Genomic DNA, 21298 nt, shown 5'->3' with positions numbered 1-21298 from the left:
ATCAATGTGATACACCACATTAATAAAAGATGGATAAGAACCATATGATCCTCTAATAGATTCAGAAAAAGCATTTCACAAAGTACAACATCTTTTCTTGATAAAAACCCTCCACAAGGAGGGCACATGATGAGATGAACACTGGGTGTTATACTACATGTTGGCGAATTGAACTTAAAAAAAAAAAAACAAAAACCTCCACAAGGTAGGGATAGAGGAAACATTCGAAAACATCAAAAGGCCATGTATGAAAGACCCACAGGTAATACAATGCTCAATGGGGAAAAACTGAGAGCTTTTTCCCTAAGATCTGGAACATAACAGGAACGCTCACTCTCAGAACTGCTGTTCAATATAGTACCAGAAGTCCTAGTCTCAGCAATCAGACAACAAAAAGAATTAAAAGGTATTGAAATCATCAAGAAAGAAGTCAAACTTTCATTCTTTGCAGATGATATGATACTCTTTAGAAAACCTGAAAGACTCCACCAAAAAACTGCTATAACTGATACATGAATTCAGCAGAGTCTCATGATATATAATCAACATACATAAGTCTGTTGCATTTCTATACACCAGTAATGAAGTAACAGAAAGAGAAATCAAAGAATCAATCCTTTTTACGATTGTAGCAAACCCCATAAAATATCTTGGAATCAACCTAACCAAAGAGGTAGAAGATCTGAAAACTATACAACACTTATGAAAGAAATGAAGACCCAAAGAAATGGAAAATTATTCCATGCTCATGGATTGGAAGGAAAAATATTCTTAAAATGTCTGTACTAACCAAGGCAATCTACACATTCAATGCAAGCCCTATTAAAATAACACCAGCATTTCTCAGAGTTAGAACAAATAATTCTCAAATTTGTAGGGAATGAGAAACACCCCAAATAGCCAAAGCAAATTAAAAGAAAACCAAGCCTGGATGTATCATAATTCTGGTTTTCAAGCTGTATTACAAAGCTGTAATGACCTAGACAGTATGGCATAAAACAGACACATAGATCAATGAAACTGAAGAGACAACCCAGAAATGGACCCACAGCTATATGGTCAACTACTCTTCAACAAAACAGGAATGAATATCAAATGGAAAGAAGAGTCTCTCCAACAATGGGTGTTGGGAAAATTGGGCAGTGACATGCAGAATGAAACTGGACATTTTCTTACACCATACATAAAAACAGACTCAAATGGATGAAAAATCTAAATTTGAGACAGGAATCCATCAAAATCATATTGGAGAACATAGGCAGCAATTTCTTTGACCTTGGCTGTAGAAACTTCTTACTAGACATATCTTAGGGGGCAAGGGAAACAACAACATAAGTGAACTATTGGAACTTCACTGAGATAAAAAAAACTTCTGCACAGCAAAGGACAAAAATCAACAAAACTGAAAGGCAATGTGAGGAGTGGGAGAAGATATATGTACATGACATCAGATAAAGGGCTAGTATCCAAAACCTATAAAAAATTTATTAAACTCAATATTCAAAAAATAAATCCAGTTAAGAAATGGGCGGAAAACATGAACAGATATTTCTTGAAAGAAGACATACACATGGGTGTAACAGACATTTGAAAAACTGCTCAACATCACTCATCAGGGAAATACAAATCAAAACTACAATGAGATACCATCTTATACCTGTCAGAATGGCTAAAAGTTAGTCAGAGAAAGACAAATACCATGTGATTTCACCCATATGCGGGATTTAAGAAACAAAATAGATTGGATATGGGGAAAGGGAAGGAAAAATAAAATGAGATAAAGACAGAGATGGAAGCAAACCACAAGAGACTCTTAACTATAGAGAAGAAACTGAGGGTCAATGGAGGGACGTGGGTGGGGGATGGCTAAAATGGGTGATGCACATTAAGGAGTGCAGTTGTGGTGTGTAATGGGTGTTGTATTTAAGTAATGAATCACTAAATTCCACTCCTGAAACTAATAGTACATTAAATGTTAAAGAATTTAAATAAAATCTTGGAAGAAGAAAAATGAAAGATCCTTGTCTGAATTATAGGTGTCTCCTCATATTCATTCTCTGAAAATGTCTTTTGTTTTGGTTTAAGACATGTGAATATAAGGCAAATACCATAATCAAATATCATATGGGAAATAAAAGCCCCTGTCCCAGCTATTCCTGTCATTCAGACATTATTTAGACACTTTGTGGAAACCTTTTTATGTCTGTTGATTACCTATCTTTAATTACTTTAATTAAAAAAAATACACTCATCGAAAAGAACTTAGACACAGAAACTTATAAAGAGTCATCTTTCATGTAATTTTAAAAAAAGATTATTTATTTATTCATGAGAGACACACACACAGAGAGAGAGAGAGAGAGAGAGAGAGAGAGAGGCAGAGACCCAGGCAGAGGGAGAAGCAGGCTCCATGCAGGAACCCTGACGTGGGACTCGATCCTGGATCTCCAAGATCACACCCTGGGCTGAAGGTGGTGCTAAACCGCTGAGCCACTCGGGCTGCCCTCTTTCACATAATTTTGATCCTGTTCTCTACCTGTGCAAACTAATATTAAATGTAGTAGGCATATGTTTTATACACATATACATTTTTATACACATATGTACATTTTTATACACCATGTAAAGTTGTTAAAATTTATTCTAACTTCAGAGATGTCTTACCTCTAAAAGCATATTTGATTCTAGGTAAATGTTTAAAAAACTTTAAGTAAATAATTTAAAATGCAAAACATATATTTATCTTCCTTAATCCCTAAATATTACTACAATGATTAAAGAAATCTGAAAATAAGTGTGTGATTAATGGCAGCTATTTGAGGAATTTCTAATGGGTATTAAATAGGTAAATAATATTGAGAAAATAACCAATTAATGCTGACAAGGTCAGAGAATCAATGGGGCAATGTGGATGGACCCCCTAGCAGACCAGTGAGAAACCCTGAATCTCAAGGTGACGGCTAAGAACAAGGGCAAGCCTGATGGGGCCAAGGGAGCAAGGAGGACATGAAGGACTCCTGGAACTCTGTGAAAGATCACACAGGGAACAGATGTATTTGTCAGTTGGAGGTCCCAGCTAGCTAAGTAAAATGAGGGACTTGCTGGTGCTCCTAGACAGTGTTCTAAATAACTTTAGAGTGTTGCCAAAAACCAACCCTCTGAATCCACATGGTGAAATAACACAAAAAGGCCCAGCAAAGCAGTGAGATCGTGTAATAAGTTGTATCTCCCTGTGATGCCCCTTCTCTTCTTCCCATTGGAAAGCACAACTCTGCTCAGACTTAAGAGAGTCTGATGATTCCTCCACGTTGAGGCCAGAGGAGTAAGTCAGAGACTCCTGTAGTGTCCTTTGCTAGTGATTCTCATAGAGGTGGGTACAGTTCACCACCAAGGCATCACTTGAGCAGTGTTATCTGAGAACCCTGAAAGCCACTGTCTTGTTCAAATACTTCTTCCACCTCTGGTCAGTTCCCAGCTTTTGAGCCCCAGTGGTTCCCACCCTGACTTAGGCTAGGAAGTCACAGGCTACAGATTCTCAAGAGGCTCGTATGTTTTTAAACTTCTTACATGGAATTTTTCCAATTATACAAAATTAGAGAGATAGAAAGGGCCCCCCTCACACTTCACATAATTTCAGTTGTCAACAACACATGGCCAATCTTGTTAGACCTACATTCCACTTCCTACTTCCCTGGATTACTTTAAAGAAACACCTTGAACATGTCATTTCATTTTCACATAGTCTGTTGTCTTCATTATTTAATTCCTTAAATAAGTTTACTTTTTCCTGAGGAGGACCATTATGTATTTATGTATTCTGTTACCATAGTTATAATTTGTGGTCAACTGTAAGGACAAAAACTGCAATAATCTTAGTAGGACTAATTGTTTTGTTGTTCAGTAGATATTAATCAAAGACCTGCTAAATACCAGACATTAGTGTCAATGGACAGAAGTTACTCAATATGCATATTTGACTTCATACAAAATAAATGTTCTAAAAGCTAAATTGACTCATAAAAGCAGCGTGTGTTGCTTTATGAGGAGATGAGTTTTATTGCAAGGCATTTAAGCAGAAGCTGGCTGAGATGCTGCATTAGGGTGCACTTGGGCAAGATGCCTTCTGAGGCCTTTCCCATCTCTAAGATTCCCTGATCTTTCTGTAATTTGTAAAAATGTAAGTGAATAAAATACCAAGGAAGGATTGAGGATTCTAAATTATATGTAAACATTTTCCACATGGACAATTTCCAAATGACCAATATAAAAAAAAATGTGAGACTGGCTTCTGCTTCATGCTGAGAAACTGCCTTTTCTCTTTAGCGTTATTATTATTATTATTATTATTATTATTATTACTATTATTGCAACTGAGGATCTGAGTTCCATATTGGTGCAGGAAAATTTTATGCCCTGATTTACTTCTATTTCACATGACTGACAACCTTTGCTCTAGGGGAGTCTACAGGTGCACACATGGGAAATAACAGCATCACACACACTCATATTAACTAACAAATTTGGGAGTGTAATACAAAAGCTCAATTATGTTTTTTAAGAGCACAAAACAAATAATTTTAAGTATAAAAGCAGTTTTAAGGCTTGAATAAAAGAGCTTGTTGAGTGCAGGGTGAACTTGATTTGTCCTAACTGTATACAACTTATCTCTTTCACTGGAATTTTTCCTTACTACTCAATGAGTAACATCTATTCTAGAAAGCATTAATTTTCAATTTATACAGCCATACACATAAACACTTCAAATTCAGATGAACTAAACAATAAGTCTGGTTTTTAGAAAGCTTTAAACTTGAGAAAATAGTTTCTTTGAAGTATACTGGCAAAACTCAAATCAAGGACACAAATCCTATACCTATCTCATTAAACTGAAAAAAAAAAGTATTTTGAAAGAGAAGTATTAATTTGAGTTTCAATATAAATTTTTGAAACAAATAGTATTTATTCTAGGTTGGAACAAAAAGGTTATTTTTCACAGCATCCCATTAAGGTCATGAGAGATAGCTCCTCTCTTAGGTCATGATATTTTTTCTGTACATTTTTGGCTTATAAGACTGGGAAATTAAGTTAGTTCTTTTTTTTTAAAGATCTTATTTATTTCAGTGAGAGAGAGAAAAAGAGAGAGTAAGAGTGCATGCACAAGAAGGCAGAGAAGGGCAGAGGGAGATGGAGAAACCAGCTCCCCACTGAGCAGGGAGCCTGATGTGGGGCTCAATCCCAGGACCCTGGGATCATGACCTGAACCAAAGGCAGATGCTTAACTGCCTGAGCCACCCAGGTGCCCCAAGTAAGTTACTTTCTAGTCATAGAGAATCCTAAAGATAGGTGGACTTGAGAACTTAAGCAGGCAGGTAACTCACTCACTAAGGCTCAATCTTCTTTTTTCAAGAAATGAACTACTGACTAGCTATAGCTCTGAGATCAGAAAACAGCTAATGGTGGGAATATGTCCTTGATTTGGATTTTCGTATTTTGGTAGAATGCTTCCTAGAAACAGAAAATGGGGTCTGAAGCATCAAATGTTGCCTGGGTACTAGCGGTAATACTTTTAAATTGAGATAGCCAATCCATGCCTTGGAAAGTACCTGGCCATTTGTTTAACATAAATTTCCTGAATGCCTCCTATATGTCAGGCCCTGTGTTAGGCACTGGGGAATCAAAGACAAATAAGACACAGACATTACTCTCAAGTTGTTTAGACTACCACAGTATACTATAGGAGAAAGATGTTAAGCAAGTGATCTAAGTAAGTCAGTCTAGATTTCAGAGTGCTTCTCAAATATCCTGGAATGGATGGAGTTAGGGGTAAAGAGGAGATTATGTGTTATATATTAAAATCAACGGGGACTAGGAGTGTGCTGTCATTCACAAAGGATGATTCTAATGATCCAAGGGAATAGAATAGATATTTTGAGATGTATGCATTTGTTGAATCTCCCCCTTGGCAACCAAAGTTTGCATTAGTCAATGGGTATACTAGACTTATTTACCTGTAGGTGATCAAATTCCAAACTCTTACTTCAACAGTGCTTGTTTCAATTCAGTGAATTGAACCAGGTTATTCTAATTACACATACATTTAAGATTAACAAAAATTTTAAGGATTCTTTGTCTTTCAGATAAAAAGAGGATTAAAGTTGAAAGAAAACTGCTTGGAAAAAAAATACACTTTAAAGTAGGTATACAGCAAATATACAGCAAAATTTAAATTTTTTTGAAAGCTCTAAATTAGCCAAATCATACCTCCTTCAAAATGGGAAAGGAGAGCATACAATCATATGGATAAAAAGTGTAGAAATGCAGGAGGCCCAGGTGGCTCAGTGGTTTAGCACCGCCTTCAGCCCAGGGCCTGATCCTGGAGACCCAGGATCAAGTCCCACATCAGGCTCCCTGCACATGGAGCCTGCTTCTCCCTCTGTCTGTGTCTCTGCCTCTCTCTCTCTCTGTTTCTCATGTTCTCTCATGAATAAATAAAATCTTAAAAAAAAAAGTGTAGAAATGGGTAAACTCATAATATCCATATTTTTAGCCTGGAACAGTAATGAAGATGGGAGTTACCTTTAGTTTACAGTTTTAATATGCTGGTTAGAAAAGACAATTACATTTTGTCATTTATAAATATGTGCCATTTCGTTAACAAATGACTGTCTTGATGGCTGTCTTGGTGTCAAGTGTACTAATAGTAATACACAAACACAGTTACCTTTCAAGAACAGTTCATGATAAAATTCAGCAAATTAGAGATAGGGTAAACTTACTTAACACAATACAGAGCATCTACAAAAACCCATAGCTAATAATATCATACTGAAGGGTGAGAGATGGAATACTTCCCCCAAGATCAGAAACAAGGCAAGGATGTCCCTTGGCATCAATCTTATTCAACATGGTAATGGAAATTTTAGGCAGAACAAGAAGAAAAAAGGTATAGATTGGAAAGAAGAAATAAAACTGTCTCTGTGTAAATAACATAATTGTCTATACAGAAAATCCTATCGAATCTTAAAAGACCCTCAGGAATCAATAAGTAAGTTGAGCAAGGTTGCAGTATACAAGATTAACACGCAAAATTCAATTGTATTTCTATTTACTAAAAACAAATGCATGGAAACCAAACTTAAAAACACAACATTTGTAATAACTTCAAAGAAAATAAAATATCTAGCCATATACTTAACAAAAAATGTACAGGATCTCTATGTGAACATGGGTGTCAAGTGGAGGAGACAGCATGATTGGGAAGAGGTAACAATGAGCAAACTGAAGGCTATCTACTGAGGAAAGTGAGACCTGAGTTTCTCACTGCTAAAGAAGATCTCTATAGACAGAAAGGATTAGAAAGAACCCTTGAAATGCTGTGTTGGATTAGAAAAGGAGGTAATGGCATAAATTCATGGTTTTAGAGTAAGTAAATATCTGTATACAAACATAGAGTTAGATGGGTATATTTGTATGTTGTGTATATAAAGCCATTTCTATATTTCCTAGCTCTGCCTATTGAGGGAAACCAGAGGAGATGACAACTCAGTAACAATCAAGCACACTGGGAATCTAGAACTTGGTTTTTAAATACCACCCACTACAAAAGGAAAATAGAAACAGGGCTCCTTGGAGAGAGGTCAGATTCAAAAATTAGGGCAAGGGAGGTATAAGATGAACCTGGAATATCTTTCTATCTCAGATAAAGTGTTAAAAAGATACAGGAGCCAGCCTGAAGGAGCTCCTACCTGGTTCTACTGGGAATACCTTGAGCATTAAGAGAAATTATTTTATTTATTGAATGTAATATGAATACATCCATCTACACTAATAAGTGAATACATAAATACATGGGAGAGAAGTAAAAGATCTTCCTTATAGTAGAATTCCAACTAATAAATGTAGAAGGAATGTTGAGAATAGAGAATCACTCTTTGACAACTATCTTAGTGATGGCGATTACAAAGAGGGAAACAATGAACTTAAGGTGGACAGACCTGGTGGTCAATAAGATGACCAGAAGGTCAAGATGAACATTATGGTGGTGAGACAGGTCAACACCATGTGCTTCCTGATATAACAACTGAGAAGTGAAGAGCATCAGTTCTGCCATTCCATGCAGTGAAATTTCTAGAGAATGTATGATCTGAGTGGAAAAAGAAGAAACAGGGTTATACTACAGAATGAAGCCTGTATTTTAAAAAATTGATAAAGACCTGAAAAAGGAATTCTAGATTGAAGAAGTACGCAAAGATGTGACCACTAAATGCAGTAGCAATTCCTGGATAGAATCCTGGAACAGGAAAAAAAAAAAAAGAATTCTGGAACAGAAAAAAATCATTATTGGGACAGCTGAAAAATTTGAACAGGGTCTATGTAGAAGATGGCAGTGTTGCAACAAAGTTGATTTCCTGATTTGGAGAGTTATATATAGGTTATGTAGGAGTGTCTCTTTATTCTTTGGAAAATTTGCATTGATAGAATACAAAAATTAAATGTTAATAATTGATAATAAAACATATAAAACAAATACTCACCAATGACTTTAACAAAATAAGCATCTGCTTCAAAATTATTTTTTAGTGTATGGATGGCAAAATCATTCTTTGTATATCCTTTACTTAGTACTACAATGTCCAAGATTCCCTGGAAAAAAACATACACAAAAGCTCTAAGAACAAATCAGCAACTGAAAAAATAACGAAAATACCTGCATGTTTATCATATAAATATAAACCTTACTCAACTTGATGTTTAAAATAAAAATACTATTAAAAATATAAAACCTTACGAGAGAGAGAGAGAGAGAGAGGCAAATCAAGAAATAGATTCTTTTCTCTAGAGAATAAACTGATGAGTTACCAGAGCGGAAGTGGGAGGGGTGGGGGAAAGATATGATAGGGATTAAAGAGTGCATTTGTCACAAGTATCAAGTGTTGTAAGGAATTGTTGAATTACTAAATTGTACACCTGAAACTAATATTACACTGTATGTTAACTAGCTGGAATTTACATAAAAACTTAAAAAAAAAACAAAACCCTAAACCCGCAGAATAGTAAACAATAAACAAAATGAAAAACAAAACAAAAAAAAAAAAGAAAAGAAAAAAAATTTGTAATTTTAATCTCTGGAGGTAACTGTTATATATTTTCTTTCAGTCATAATTGCAAGAATTTTTGCTTTACTTAATTTTATTTATTTTTTTAAAAAGCTTTACTTATTTATTTTAGAGAAAGGGAGAGTGTGCCAGTAAGGGGAGGGGCATAAGGAGAGGGGGAATCTCAGGCCTACTCCTCACTGAGCTCAGATTCCCACAACCCTCAGGTCATGACCTGAGCCAAAATCAAGAGTTGGAAGCTTGACCAAGTGAGCCACCCAAGTGCTCCTGCGTGAATTTTTTAAGGCCTATGAAATGGACCACTAAACTGTCTTCAACCATCAGAGAAACAGAGCACCTTTTTATCTGTCCTGATAACCATGGCATATTAACATTATTTTTCCCTAAAAAAGAGGGAAGTTTTGTTGATTTTATTGGGGAAAAAAAGTATGCTCATTTAAATTTCCATGTTGTGGATTATTTTATTTACTTATTAAAATTGTTTTGAATATACTTGACATATAATACGACATTAGTTTCAGGGCTACAACAAAGTGATTAACTGTATACCTTGTGCTATGCTCACCACAAGAGTAGTCCATTCCACTGATTCTTAATGATATGGATCATTTACCATATTTTTTTAATATACTGGCCACATGTGTTTTTTCTGTAAATTGATTATGTTCTGTTTTTCCAGTGGGACTTTCTGGTGACTTATGTTAGTTTGTATAAACCCTTCTTTTTTTTTTTTTTTTTTTTTTTTTTTAAATTTGTGTACGGTGTGAGGAAGTTTAACTTCATTTCTTTTTTTTTTTTTTTTTTTAATTTTTATTTATTTATGATAGTCACACAGAGAGAGACAGAGAGGCAGAGACATAGGCAGAGGGAGAAGCAGGCTCCATGCACCGGGAGCCCGATGTGGGATTCGATCCCGGGTCTCCAGGATCGCGCCCTGGGCCAAAGGCAGGCGCCAAACCGCTGCGCCACCCAGGGATCCCTGTATAAACCCTTCTTATATTAAAGATACTATTTGATTCTTTCATATTAAGTTTATTTTCCAGAATATAAATTTCACTTGATTATGTACAGAAATTAAAAACTTTGTAGGGGTTCCTGGGTGGCTCAGGTGGTTAAGCCTCCAATTCTTGATTTTGGCTCAGGTTATGATCTCAGGGTTGTGAGATCTAGCCCCACATTGGGCTCTGCACTGGCTGTGGAATCTTGCATAGGATTATCTCTCTCCCTGTCCCTTTGCCCCTCTTCAGTCCTCTTGACTTTTACCTTACAGTATTTTTGTTAATTACTTTTATGCTTGTTAACTATTAATTAAAAGTGAAATAACGTGAGATTTGGTAGCAGAAAGAAGAAAATAAGAACCTGGACAATGCATATAATTGAGAATCAGCTTGTTAAAAAAAACAAAACAAAACCAAAAATGAGATTAGGAGGAGACATAAATATCCTGATGGACTTTGAATTTTTAAAAATAATCAGGTTATTTTACAAGGATATATTGTGATATATTAACTCTAGAATTTAACACATTTTTATCACAATGTATTATTTTTCTGAGTGGTAAACTGGCTTTTCACATTAGAACGGAGGAAACTAGAGCCCTGAGGGCCTTTCCTTGTCACCTGGCAACTGAAGACAGAGTCACAGGAATCTCTGGCAATAGATGCTACTTCTAGTTCACAGATTTAAAAGGGAGTACCACATTTATTCTTCTATGATCTTGTACAGATTAAGAATCTGTTGGCTATGCTTTTGTCTACTGATGCACATGCACACTTGCCAGCTTCAGAGCATGAATCTCTAGGGGTTTAATCTAAATAGCACAAAATGAGATAAAGGCGTTTTCATATTTCACTGTACTGATCAGCTAGTAGTGTCAATAAATTTGTTCCCTGTGCCATTTAACATTAATAGGGGCTTTCTTTAATTAACTCATTTGCTTGCATTATCTCATCTACATTTTCTGGTCAAACAGGGTGAAGCGAAAGCGAGACGAAGTGGATGGCAATTAGACTCCAAATACAGAGGAGAGCTCTGAACTCACATCTTCATAAATGTCAAAGAAGGTGGCAACCATGGCATCTCTGATTTGATTTAGGTCCATGAGCTCCCAGTAGACTCTAAACATACGATGTGCCCCCTCACAGCTTGCATTATTACAAGGAACATTCTCCAGTAAAAAGGCCTGCTGATTGCTGTAAGATAAAGGAAAGGCATTTAGTTAATATAACACATCAGTGCTGTATAGTATCAGCTGTGCTGTATTTCCTAGAATCAAAGAGATGAGAAATAGTATATAGTGAACTGATATGAAAAAAAACCCACATTTTATTGATAATTGTACTGTGTCATAAAAAAATTAAATTGTTGGCTATCCTCTGTGAGCCTTTGGCAAAAATTCTCAGGGGCTACCTTGTTGCTGGCCTCTCTCCTCTTATGTGGAGTTGCCAGGTCCATCCCTTCTTCCTCCCTTGGGTTCTACTACACAGATTTTTCTGCAACTTATTTCTTTACATCAGTAAGACAGCATTCATGGGGGAAAGGGATATCACCTGAATAAGGACTTTTGATATCTATTCTGAAAAGTTCCCTCAGAGAAGTTGTGGTTTATATCTCCTAGGAGCAGCCCATCATATTGCTGGTTTCTCCATATGTGCATTTTTTTCAGGGGGTACTCCACAATATGTCTAAGCCATCACTTGTTTCAACACCCTGCTGTTGATAGGTAGTCTTCAATTGTTCTCCATTATAGCATATCACATTTTCACACTCATATAAATGTTATTTTCCCAAGGGAAAATGTTATTTTCCCTTGGGAGTTATCTGGTCTAAGAATATGCATATTTTTAAAAAAGATTTTATTTATTTATTTATTTATTTATTTATTTATTTATTTATTTATTTATTCATTCATTCATTCATTCATTCATTCATGAGAGACAGAGAGAGAAAGGCAGAGACAAAGGCAGAGGGAGAAGCAGGCTCCACACAGGGAGCCTGACGTGGGACTCAATCCCTAGTCTCCAGGATCATGCCCTGGACTGAAGGGGTGCTAACCGCTGAGCCACCGGGGCTGCCCAGAATATGCATATTTTAAATGTCCCTTGCTAAAGCCAAATGTACAAATGTACCAATTAGTACTTCTAGTAGTATATGAGTATATCCTTCTCCATATCTTGCCAATATTAGCCTCACTGCTTTTTATATTTGCCAATTGGGTAGCTTAAAAAATGCACCAATTTGTACTTCTAAAATGCACCAATTTGTACTTCTAGTAGTATATGAGTATATCCTTCTCCATATCTTGCCATTAGCCTCACTGCTTTTTATGTTTGCCAATTGGGTAGCTTAAAATCTTATTCTCCTGAGTGTAAGAGCAGCTAAATCATTGCTTTAAAAAAAATTTTTTTTTTAAAAAAGGATTTTCTTTTTTTATTAGAGAGATAGAGTGTGTGTGTAAGTGGGAGGAGGGGCAGAGGGTGGAGGGAGAAGAAGAGGGAAAGAATCCCAAGCAGACTCCAAGCACAGGGCTTGATCTCACAGCCCTGAGATCACAACCTAAGCTGAAACCAAGAATATGACGCTTAACCGAGCCACCTAGGAGCCCCTGAGGATTATTTTTGTATTTATCAACTATTTGTGTTTCTTCTGGGAATTGGCACTTAGAATATTTTTAAATTATTAATTTTTAGGACATCTCTGATTGTTAGGGCATTAACATCTTACCTGTTACTTTGATACCATTATTTGTAACATAAGGGCAAAAATAGTATGTTAATTCAAATGGCTGTTGAAAGGATTAAATGAGAAAGTACATGGTAAAGAGTTCTGTAAAGTGCCTGAGACACTGCACAGCATACATTCAATATATGCTGTTGTTATTATTATTATATATGGCTATTGTTATTATTGATATGTTGCAAACATTTTGCTCCAGCCTTTTATTTTGTTTTAAAAATTTATGGTGTTCTTCACGGAAAAGTTTATAATATCATATAGTCATTTATATCAATATTTTTCTTCATGGAAATGTGAGAAATGTTAAAGTGAGTCCATCATGTTGATGGAAAATGAAACCAAATGAAAACTACATTTACACAAAGGAATGAAGAACAGTGAAAATGTTAAATATGTGGGCAAATAAAAAATATTTTTTCTTATTATTGAAGTCTCTTTAAAGATAATTGATAATTGATAATTAAATAAGTGTGATGTGAACGACATAAGGAGACATAGAACATGTCAAATAGGAGCACTATGGCCAGGAGGGAAAATGAAAATGTGTCTTCAGTTGTAAATGAAGTGGTACAATATTGTTGGAAGACAGACGGGTAAGTTAAGATGCATCCACTAAAATGACAAGATTTATAGTTTATAATTTAACAACAAAAAAGACAAAATGGAATCATAAAAAAATCCTCACCTAATTCAAATAAAGGCAGAAAAGGGAAAAGACAACACTGCTGTTGGGAGTATACACAGGTATAGCAACCACAGCAAGGAATATGGAGGCACCTCAGAAAAATTAAACACAGAGCTATTATGATAAAGCAATTCCACGTTTTGGGTATATATTGAAAGGAACTTGAAATCAGGATTTCAAAGATATATTTGAAGTCCCATATTCACTGCAGTTATATTTACAATAGGAAAATAAGGAAACAATCTAAATGTCCATCAACTGATGAATGAATAGAGAATGGGGCATGCACAGGCATGTATGCTGGATTATTATTCATCCTTCAATAAGAAAGACATTTGAAACAATATGGATGAATCTGGAGAACATTATGCTAAATGAAATAAGCCAGACACAGAAAGACAAATACTGTATAATCTTATATGTATAATCTAAAAACACTGAACTTATAGAAACAGAGTAGCACAGTGGTTGCCAGGGGTAGGGGAAATGGAAGATGCTGGTTAAAGAATGCAAATTTTCACTTGTAAAATGATTATAATCAGGATATCTAATGTACAACATGGTGACTGGAGTTAACAATACTGTATGTATGTTTAAAGCAGTTATGAGAATAAAGCTTTAATGTTCTTACTGTAACAACATGAATAAGAAAATGGTCATTATGTGAAATGAAGAATATTAACTAACCTTAATGCAGTAAACATTTTGCAATATACTTGCATGATGATATGTTTATCATCACACCGTACATCTTAAATTTATACAATGTTATATATAAGTTATATCTCATAAGGCTGGGAAAATAGAAAAAAGATTAGTAACAGTTACATTAAAAAATATCTCCAATATAATTGGATATTAAATGAAGTGCTACTACTAAAAATCTATGAAGGAATCAAAAAGGAAATTACAAAGTACTTGATGAAAATGAAGATACAACATATTAAGAATTTATAGTATGTCACTAAAATAGTATTTAGAGGCAAATTTATAGCTTTATTACTACTTTATTAGAAAAGGAGAAAAGTCTCAAAACACTGACCACAGTCAATTTCTTTCCTAAGAAAGTAGAAATAGAACAGCAAATGAAATATGAAATATGCAGAAGAAAGGAAACACAGAGGAAATCAATGAAGTAGAAAACAAAAACAATATAAAGAAAATCAATGAAACAAAAAGATGGTTTTTGTGAAGAAAATTTTAAAACTGATAAACTTCCAACTGAAATGGGGGAAGACACAAAGTACAGCTATTGTGAATGAGAGAGGTAATACCACTACATAGTATACCAGTATTAAAAGATAATAAAGGAATGTACCAAACAAAAACTCTGTACCAATATAATTGACAAATTAGATGAAATGAACGAATTCCTTGGAACTCACAAGTTACCAAAAGTGCACTGAAGATGAAATGGGTAAAGAAATTGAAATTATAGTTTTATATCTTCTAAAAAAATCTGAAAAAGTCCAAGCCCAGGATGGCTTCACTTATGAATTATACTGATTATTTATTTATTTATTTATTTATTTATTTATTTATGATAGAGAGAGAGAGAGAGAGACAGAGAGAGACAGAGGCACAGGAGGAGGGAGAAGCAGGCTCCATGCCAGGAGCCCGACGTGGGACTCGATCCCGAGACTCCAGGATCACACCCTGGGCCAAAGGCAGGCACTAAACCGCTGAGCCACCCAGGGATCCCCTATACTGCATATTTAGATATAATACCAATTCTACACAAACTCCTAAAGAAACAAATGGAGACATGCTTCCCAACTCATTCTCTGATACTGAATTTTATATGAAAATTAGACAGACATCACAAGAAAACTATAGACTAATATTCCAAATGAACACAGTCACAAGTATTTTAACAAAATTAAATAAAATCTAACAGTACATTCAGATTTTGCTTTATACAGTACAATGTTCACTGATACTTGTGCATTTTGGAACCATGTCTCTGCTTCATGATTTACCAGAGAACCATGCAAAGAGAGGATATGGTTCTGATATGGACATGTTTCAGAGAACAAGTGACATGAAAACTGTGGATACATAAAAAAAGATACATAAAAACTGTGGTCAAAAAAAATTATGACCAATTAAGGGTTTGTTGCAGGAATGCAAAGTTGGTTAAATATTTTAAAATGAATCAGTGATTCGGTAGATTAATAACAGGAAATCCATACAATCATTTCAGTAAGAACAGAAAAAATATTTGACAAAACCCAATATCCATTTCAGATCTAAACTCTGCAAACTAGGAATGGAAGGAACTTTCTCAACATGACAAAGGGCATCTACGGATAACTTATAACAAACAGCATACTAATTTTGAAAGACTGCCCTTCTAAGAACCTTATTTCTACAAGGCAAGGATGTCTGCTTTCACCACTTCCATTCAACAGTGTACTATAGGTTCTAGCCATTGTAAATGACAAGAAAAACAATAAAAAGCATTAAGATTAGTAAGAAGTGAAACTGTCTTTATTTATAAATTATCTGACCACCTATTTAGAAAACCCTATCATATCTAGAAGAAAACCTAGTATAGAACTAATAAGTTGAGCTAGGTAGCAGAACACAAAATTAATATACAAAAGTCAACTGTATTTCTATATATTAGCAAACAACAATTAGGAATTAAAATAAAAAAGCACCAGTGATAAAATCACAAAAATGAAACATGTAGGTATCTGACAAAAGAAGTACAAAGAAAGCTATAACACGTAAAAAGACAAATGGACACATACACACAAACACACAGAGTTCATGGGTTCAGAGACTCAATTTTGTTAAGATATCAACTATTTCCACATTGATTTACACAGGCAATGTACAGGAGTAGCCCTTTATCGACAGTTTCACTTTTAATGGTTTTGGTTACTCCCAATCAACTGTGGTCCAGAAGGAGACAACCCTACTTCTGACATATATTAAAAGGTCAATTGTAGCCTAATACTACATAACAATGTCTACATCATTCACTTCACTTCAACTTATCATGCAGGGATTTTATTATCTTACATTATCACAAGAAAGTTGAGTACAGTACAATAAAACATTTTGTGAGACAAAGATCACATTCACATAACTTTTATTATAGTATATTATAATTCTATTTTATTATCAATTATTGTTAATCTACTATGCTTACTTTAGAAATTAAACTTCATCATAGTTATATATTATATAATTCTAGTTTGTTATTAATTATTGTTAATCTACTATGGTTAATTCAGAAATTATACTTCATCATAGTTATGTATATATAGGAAAAAAAATATGGTTCAGTACATCAGCAGTTTCAGGTATCCACTGGTAGTCTTGGAACATAATCCCCATGGATAAAGGGAGAGGGTTACTATAATACCAATCCAAATCTCTGCAGACTTAAAAATATTTTTTTTTGCAAAAATTACAAATAGCCTAAAATTCATAGAAAATACCAAATATGTAAAATAGCCAAAACAGCTCTGAAAAAGAATAAAGCTGGAGGACTTACACTATCTGAATTTACTACTCATTATAAGTAAACAACCGTTAAACAATTGTAGTATTTCTGCAAAGATGAACAACAGATCATTGGAACAGAATAAAGTGAAGAAATATACCCACTGACACACATATGGCCAACTGATTTTCATCAAAGTTCAAAAGCAATTGAATAGAAAAAAGGAATTACCTTCTTTTTTTCCCCCATATCTTGTACCATATAGAAAGATTAACTTAAAATGGATCATAGACCTAAAGTAGATAATGAATATGCAGAAGGACTTGAAGGACTTTAAAAAAATTCTAGAAGGCATAACTCATTGTGACTGAGTTAGGTAAAGATTTCTTAGATATGACACTAAAAATCAAAATCCATAAAAGAAAAATTGATAGACTTTTTAAAAATTAAGCACTTATCGCCCTGTGGAAGACAGTGTTCAGAGTACAAAGAGTTAAGCCAGAGATGAAAAAAAATACTTGCAAATAATAGTAATAAAGGATTTGTATATGAAAAACTTTCAAAACCCAATTAGGAAAACAAATATCCCAAATAAAATATGGGCAAAAGATTTGGACACGTCATCAAAGATCTATGAAAAACAAATAATTATATGAAAAGATCTTAAAAAATCATCAGTTATTAGAGGAACTGAAATTAACACTACAAAGAGCTACACTACAAATAAGATAGCCAAAATTAAAAAGACTGATCATACCAATGCTGAAAAGGTGAACCAATTGGAACTGTTTGGCATTTTCTCAAAAAGTTAAACACACATCTTCCCAAAGGCCAGATATTCCATTCCTTGGTATTTGCTCAAGACAAATAAAAGCTTACATCTATACAATGACTTTTACAAGAATGATCATGGCAGATTATTTGTAATAACCTGATAAAAACCTAATGTCAAGCAACATGTAAATGGATATAATAAGCAAACTGTGATATATCTGTACAATGGAATACTCTTCTGCCATAAGCAACCATGAACTAAGATATGTTTAACAGTATAGATGAATCTCAGTATTATAATGGTGAGTGAAAGAACCCAGGCATAAAGAACATAAAGCCCATGACTTCATTAATATAAAATAAGAGAAAATGCAATCTAATCTACAGTGACAAAAGGAAAACTAGTGGTTGCCTGTGGGATGAGGGAAGGGTTAAAGGGGTGGAAGGAGTGGAAGGGTAGATTGCCAAGGGGTAAAAAGAAACTTTTGTGAGTTCTGTATATGCTCTTTAATTGATTGTAGTGATATTTGCATAGGTGGTATATGCAAAAACTTATCAATGTAAATACTTTAAAGATGTGTACTTTACTTTGTGTCAATTAAACCTCAATAAAGCTTTTAAACCTCAATAAAGCTTTTAAAATGTTACTCCTTCGTGAGAAAAACCAAAAACACAAGCAACAAAATAAAAACTAAACTTGACATCATCAAATGAAAAACATTTATGCTTCAAATGACACCAAGAAAGTGAAAAGATGACTCAGCATGAGAGATGACTTTTGCAAATCATGTATCTGACAAGGGACTTGTATGTAGAATATATAAAGACTTCTTGTATCTCAATAATACAAAAGCAAATAACTCAATTTTAAATGTGGGCAAAGGATCTAAATGAACAATCACTGAAGAAAGATACACAGTGGCCAATAAGCACATGAGAAGCTCAAAATCATTAGTCCTCTAGGAAACAGCAAAACAGAATGAGATAACATTTCATACTCATTAGGATGGCTACAATAAGAAAGATAAATGCTGATGAGGATGTGGGAAAACTGGAACCCTCATAAACAGCTGGTGAGAATGAAAATGGCACAGCTGCTTTAGAAAGCAGCCTGGTAGTTCCTCAAATGGCTCCGTTCTTAAGTATATTCCACTCCTAGGTATATCTCAGAGAAATGAAACCACATCTCCAGAAAAGCTTTTATATGAATGTTCATGTTCATTCACATATGAATGAATAAAATGTGGTATATCCATACTACGGAATATATTCAACAGCAGAAAGAAATGAGGTACTGGTACATGCTACCAAATGGATGAACCCTGAAAACATAACACTAAGTCAAACAAGTTAGTCATAGAATATCATGCATTGTTTGATTGTATTTACATAAAATGTCCAGAATAGGCGAAACTAGAGAGACTTATGTGTGATTTCCTAGGGCTGGTGAGATTGGAGACTGATGACTAAGGCAAGTGGGATTTCTTTCCAGTGTAATGAAAATGTTCTAATACTGACTGTAGTGATGAATGCACAACTATATGAATATACTAAAAGCCACTGAATAGTATGAATGGGTGAATGGGTGAATTGTATGGTGTGTACATTCTATCTCAATAAAGCTGTTAAAAAAAAAAGAGAATTGCAGAAAATGTTAACCCATTAAAAACCCCAGGGGGAATGTTTAAAAGATATAACATGTAAAATGCACATATCAAATGCCTCTTCTCTGAACAGGCTGGTATTTATACATTTAAGCATGCAGCCTTTTGAGGCTGGTTTTAATTTCTCTTTCAAGATTATAAAGTTACTGTTGTTTCTTGATACCATTGACAAAGCTTGGTTTATCCTAGGTTGTTAATATCTGTGTGCATCTGTCTTATTTCTCATTAAGAAAGGTAGCTGATGGATCATTTAACTTGAAGTTTGATTTTCTCCCTGGCTGCTCTTAGAGCTTGTGTGTCCACTTTAGTCATTTCTATCTCCAGTGAGTTCTGCTCTTCTAGACTGTCCTTAACTCTTCCTTTGAATTCCCCAATTTCATTATCAGCCTACGCTCATATGGAAGGAAACGAACTTCAATTTGAGGATATGCCTATCTTTCCATATAAGCCTTAAGAAAGACAGCTCTACACACACAGAAGAAAAACAAATTAAGAAGAAACCCAAATACGTCCATTAGGAATCTTCTGAAAATAAAACAATTTTTCTATTTTTTAAATTGCTGCTCTGAAACTATGCTGCCAGCTATTGGTAAATGTAGAATCCTCAGCTAAGCTAATATAACAAAGTAAAACTTTCCTTTGAAATATTAAAAATTATTGAAGTATTTCTGTAACACAGACTGACAATTGGAGATGTTCAAAAGGGGTGATAAATTTGGTATCCAGAATAAAGTTCACTTGAGCTCTGGGTAAAAGCAATACATTTATTCGCCAAACAGCATCTAGGATGTAAGATTCAGTGGGCAGGTAGTAAAGCTTCTTGAATGAAAGGAGGAAACAATCATGTTTTGTAGAGCAAGGCCAAGTGAAAGGCAAAGCTTAATAGGATGTAAGACTGCTACAAGTTCTTGTTAAGTAAGTGGTTAGAAAAAATGTTGTCATGTTCTAATATATCTTTATTCAAAGATGTCCTGCATATTGGCAAATTTGGTAGCCACTACATCTTCTTCCAGGTATTATGATATTTGTGTTTTTTATTATGAAAAATGGAATATAATGCTAATTTTATTTGTTAGCTGGGCAAAGGTATAAACAGGATATTCAGATTCAAGAGTAAGAAATTCATGGACATGCCACAACTTATAAAGTACACATGCAAAAGGAACAAAAAGATGATTAGGAAATTATTCTAATCATAATTCTGGTTTAGTTGTTGATACTGTAGGATGCAGTGATGAGTTGGATAGCGGGAGAGGGGAAATGAGGAAAGAGAGAGGGAAATGAAGGACAACCTTCACCTTTCTGACTTGAATAATGGAGTGAGCCATCACCTGAGATAAACAGTACACTAAGAACAGGTTTAGGGGAGAAAGGATACTTTCAGTTTGGGGTGCCATAGGTAGAGCATTCAGGGGAATATCCAACAGGCACAAACAAACACAAGTATAAGGTTGAGATAAAAGGATTTAGAAGTCCTAAGCTTCTAAGTATTAAAATGGTCAAAGTAGATAATGAACATGCAGAAGAGAACAAAGGGCTGAGAACGAAACCCTAAAAAACACCAATACTTAAGGTGGCTAAGATGGGGAGTTCTCAGAAGAGATGGTATAGGAAGTTAGAGAGGGTATAGAGAGAACCAGCAGAGCTTTAAGAGTAAATCATCAACAACCAAATGTAGGCAAGAATCTGGTGACTGAGGGAATGTGAAGTGTCCACTGGATTTGTCAGCTAGAAGTCGCTGAGGCTAAATGAAAAGTTTAGTATAGTGGAGTGGGCTGAAGCTAAAATGATAGGTTATGGATGAATTTGAGGTAACAGAGCAGGTGACAAATTTGTCCTGAGTCACAAATCTTTAATTTTTTTTTTT

At 34.7% G+C, this 21298-nt stretch overlaps 1 protein-coding gene across 3 annotated transcripts in view; it reads right to left on the bottom strand.

Annotated features, from left to right (window-relative positions):
• Positions 1–21298, bottom strand: part of ITFG1 (integrin alpha FG-GAP repeat containing 1) — a 291511-nt gene that overhangs the window by 81515 nt on the left and 188698 nt on the right. For all 3 annotated transcript variants that reach the window (XM_072827271.1, XM_072827270.1, XM_072827269.1), the window contains exons 11-12: positions 11158–11308; positions 8535–8643 (exon numbers count right to left, since the gene is read on the bottom strand). In XM_072827271.1, the coding sequence (XP_072683372.1) occupies positions 8535–8643; positions 11158–11308 (260 nt within the window). The remainder of the gene's footprint in view (positions 1–8534; positions 8644–11157; positions 11309–21298) is intronic.

The sequence above is a fragment of the Canis lupus genome, chromosome 5 (assembly GCF_048164855.1).
Source record: "Canis lupus baileyi chromosome 5, mCanLup2.hap1, whole genome shotgun sequence".
Classification (NCBI taxonomy): Eukaryota; Metazoa; Chordata; class Mammalia; order Carnivora; family Canidae; genus Canis; species Canis lupus.
This window is presented reverse-complemented; position numbering and strand designations above follow the sequence as displayed.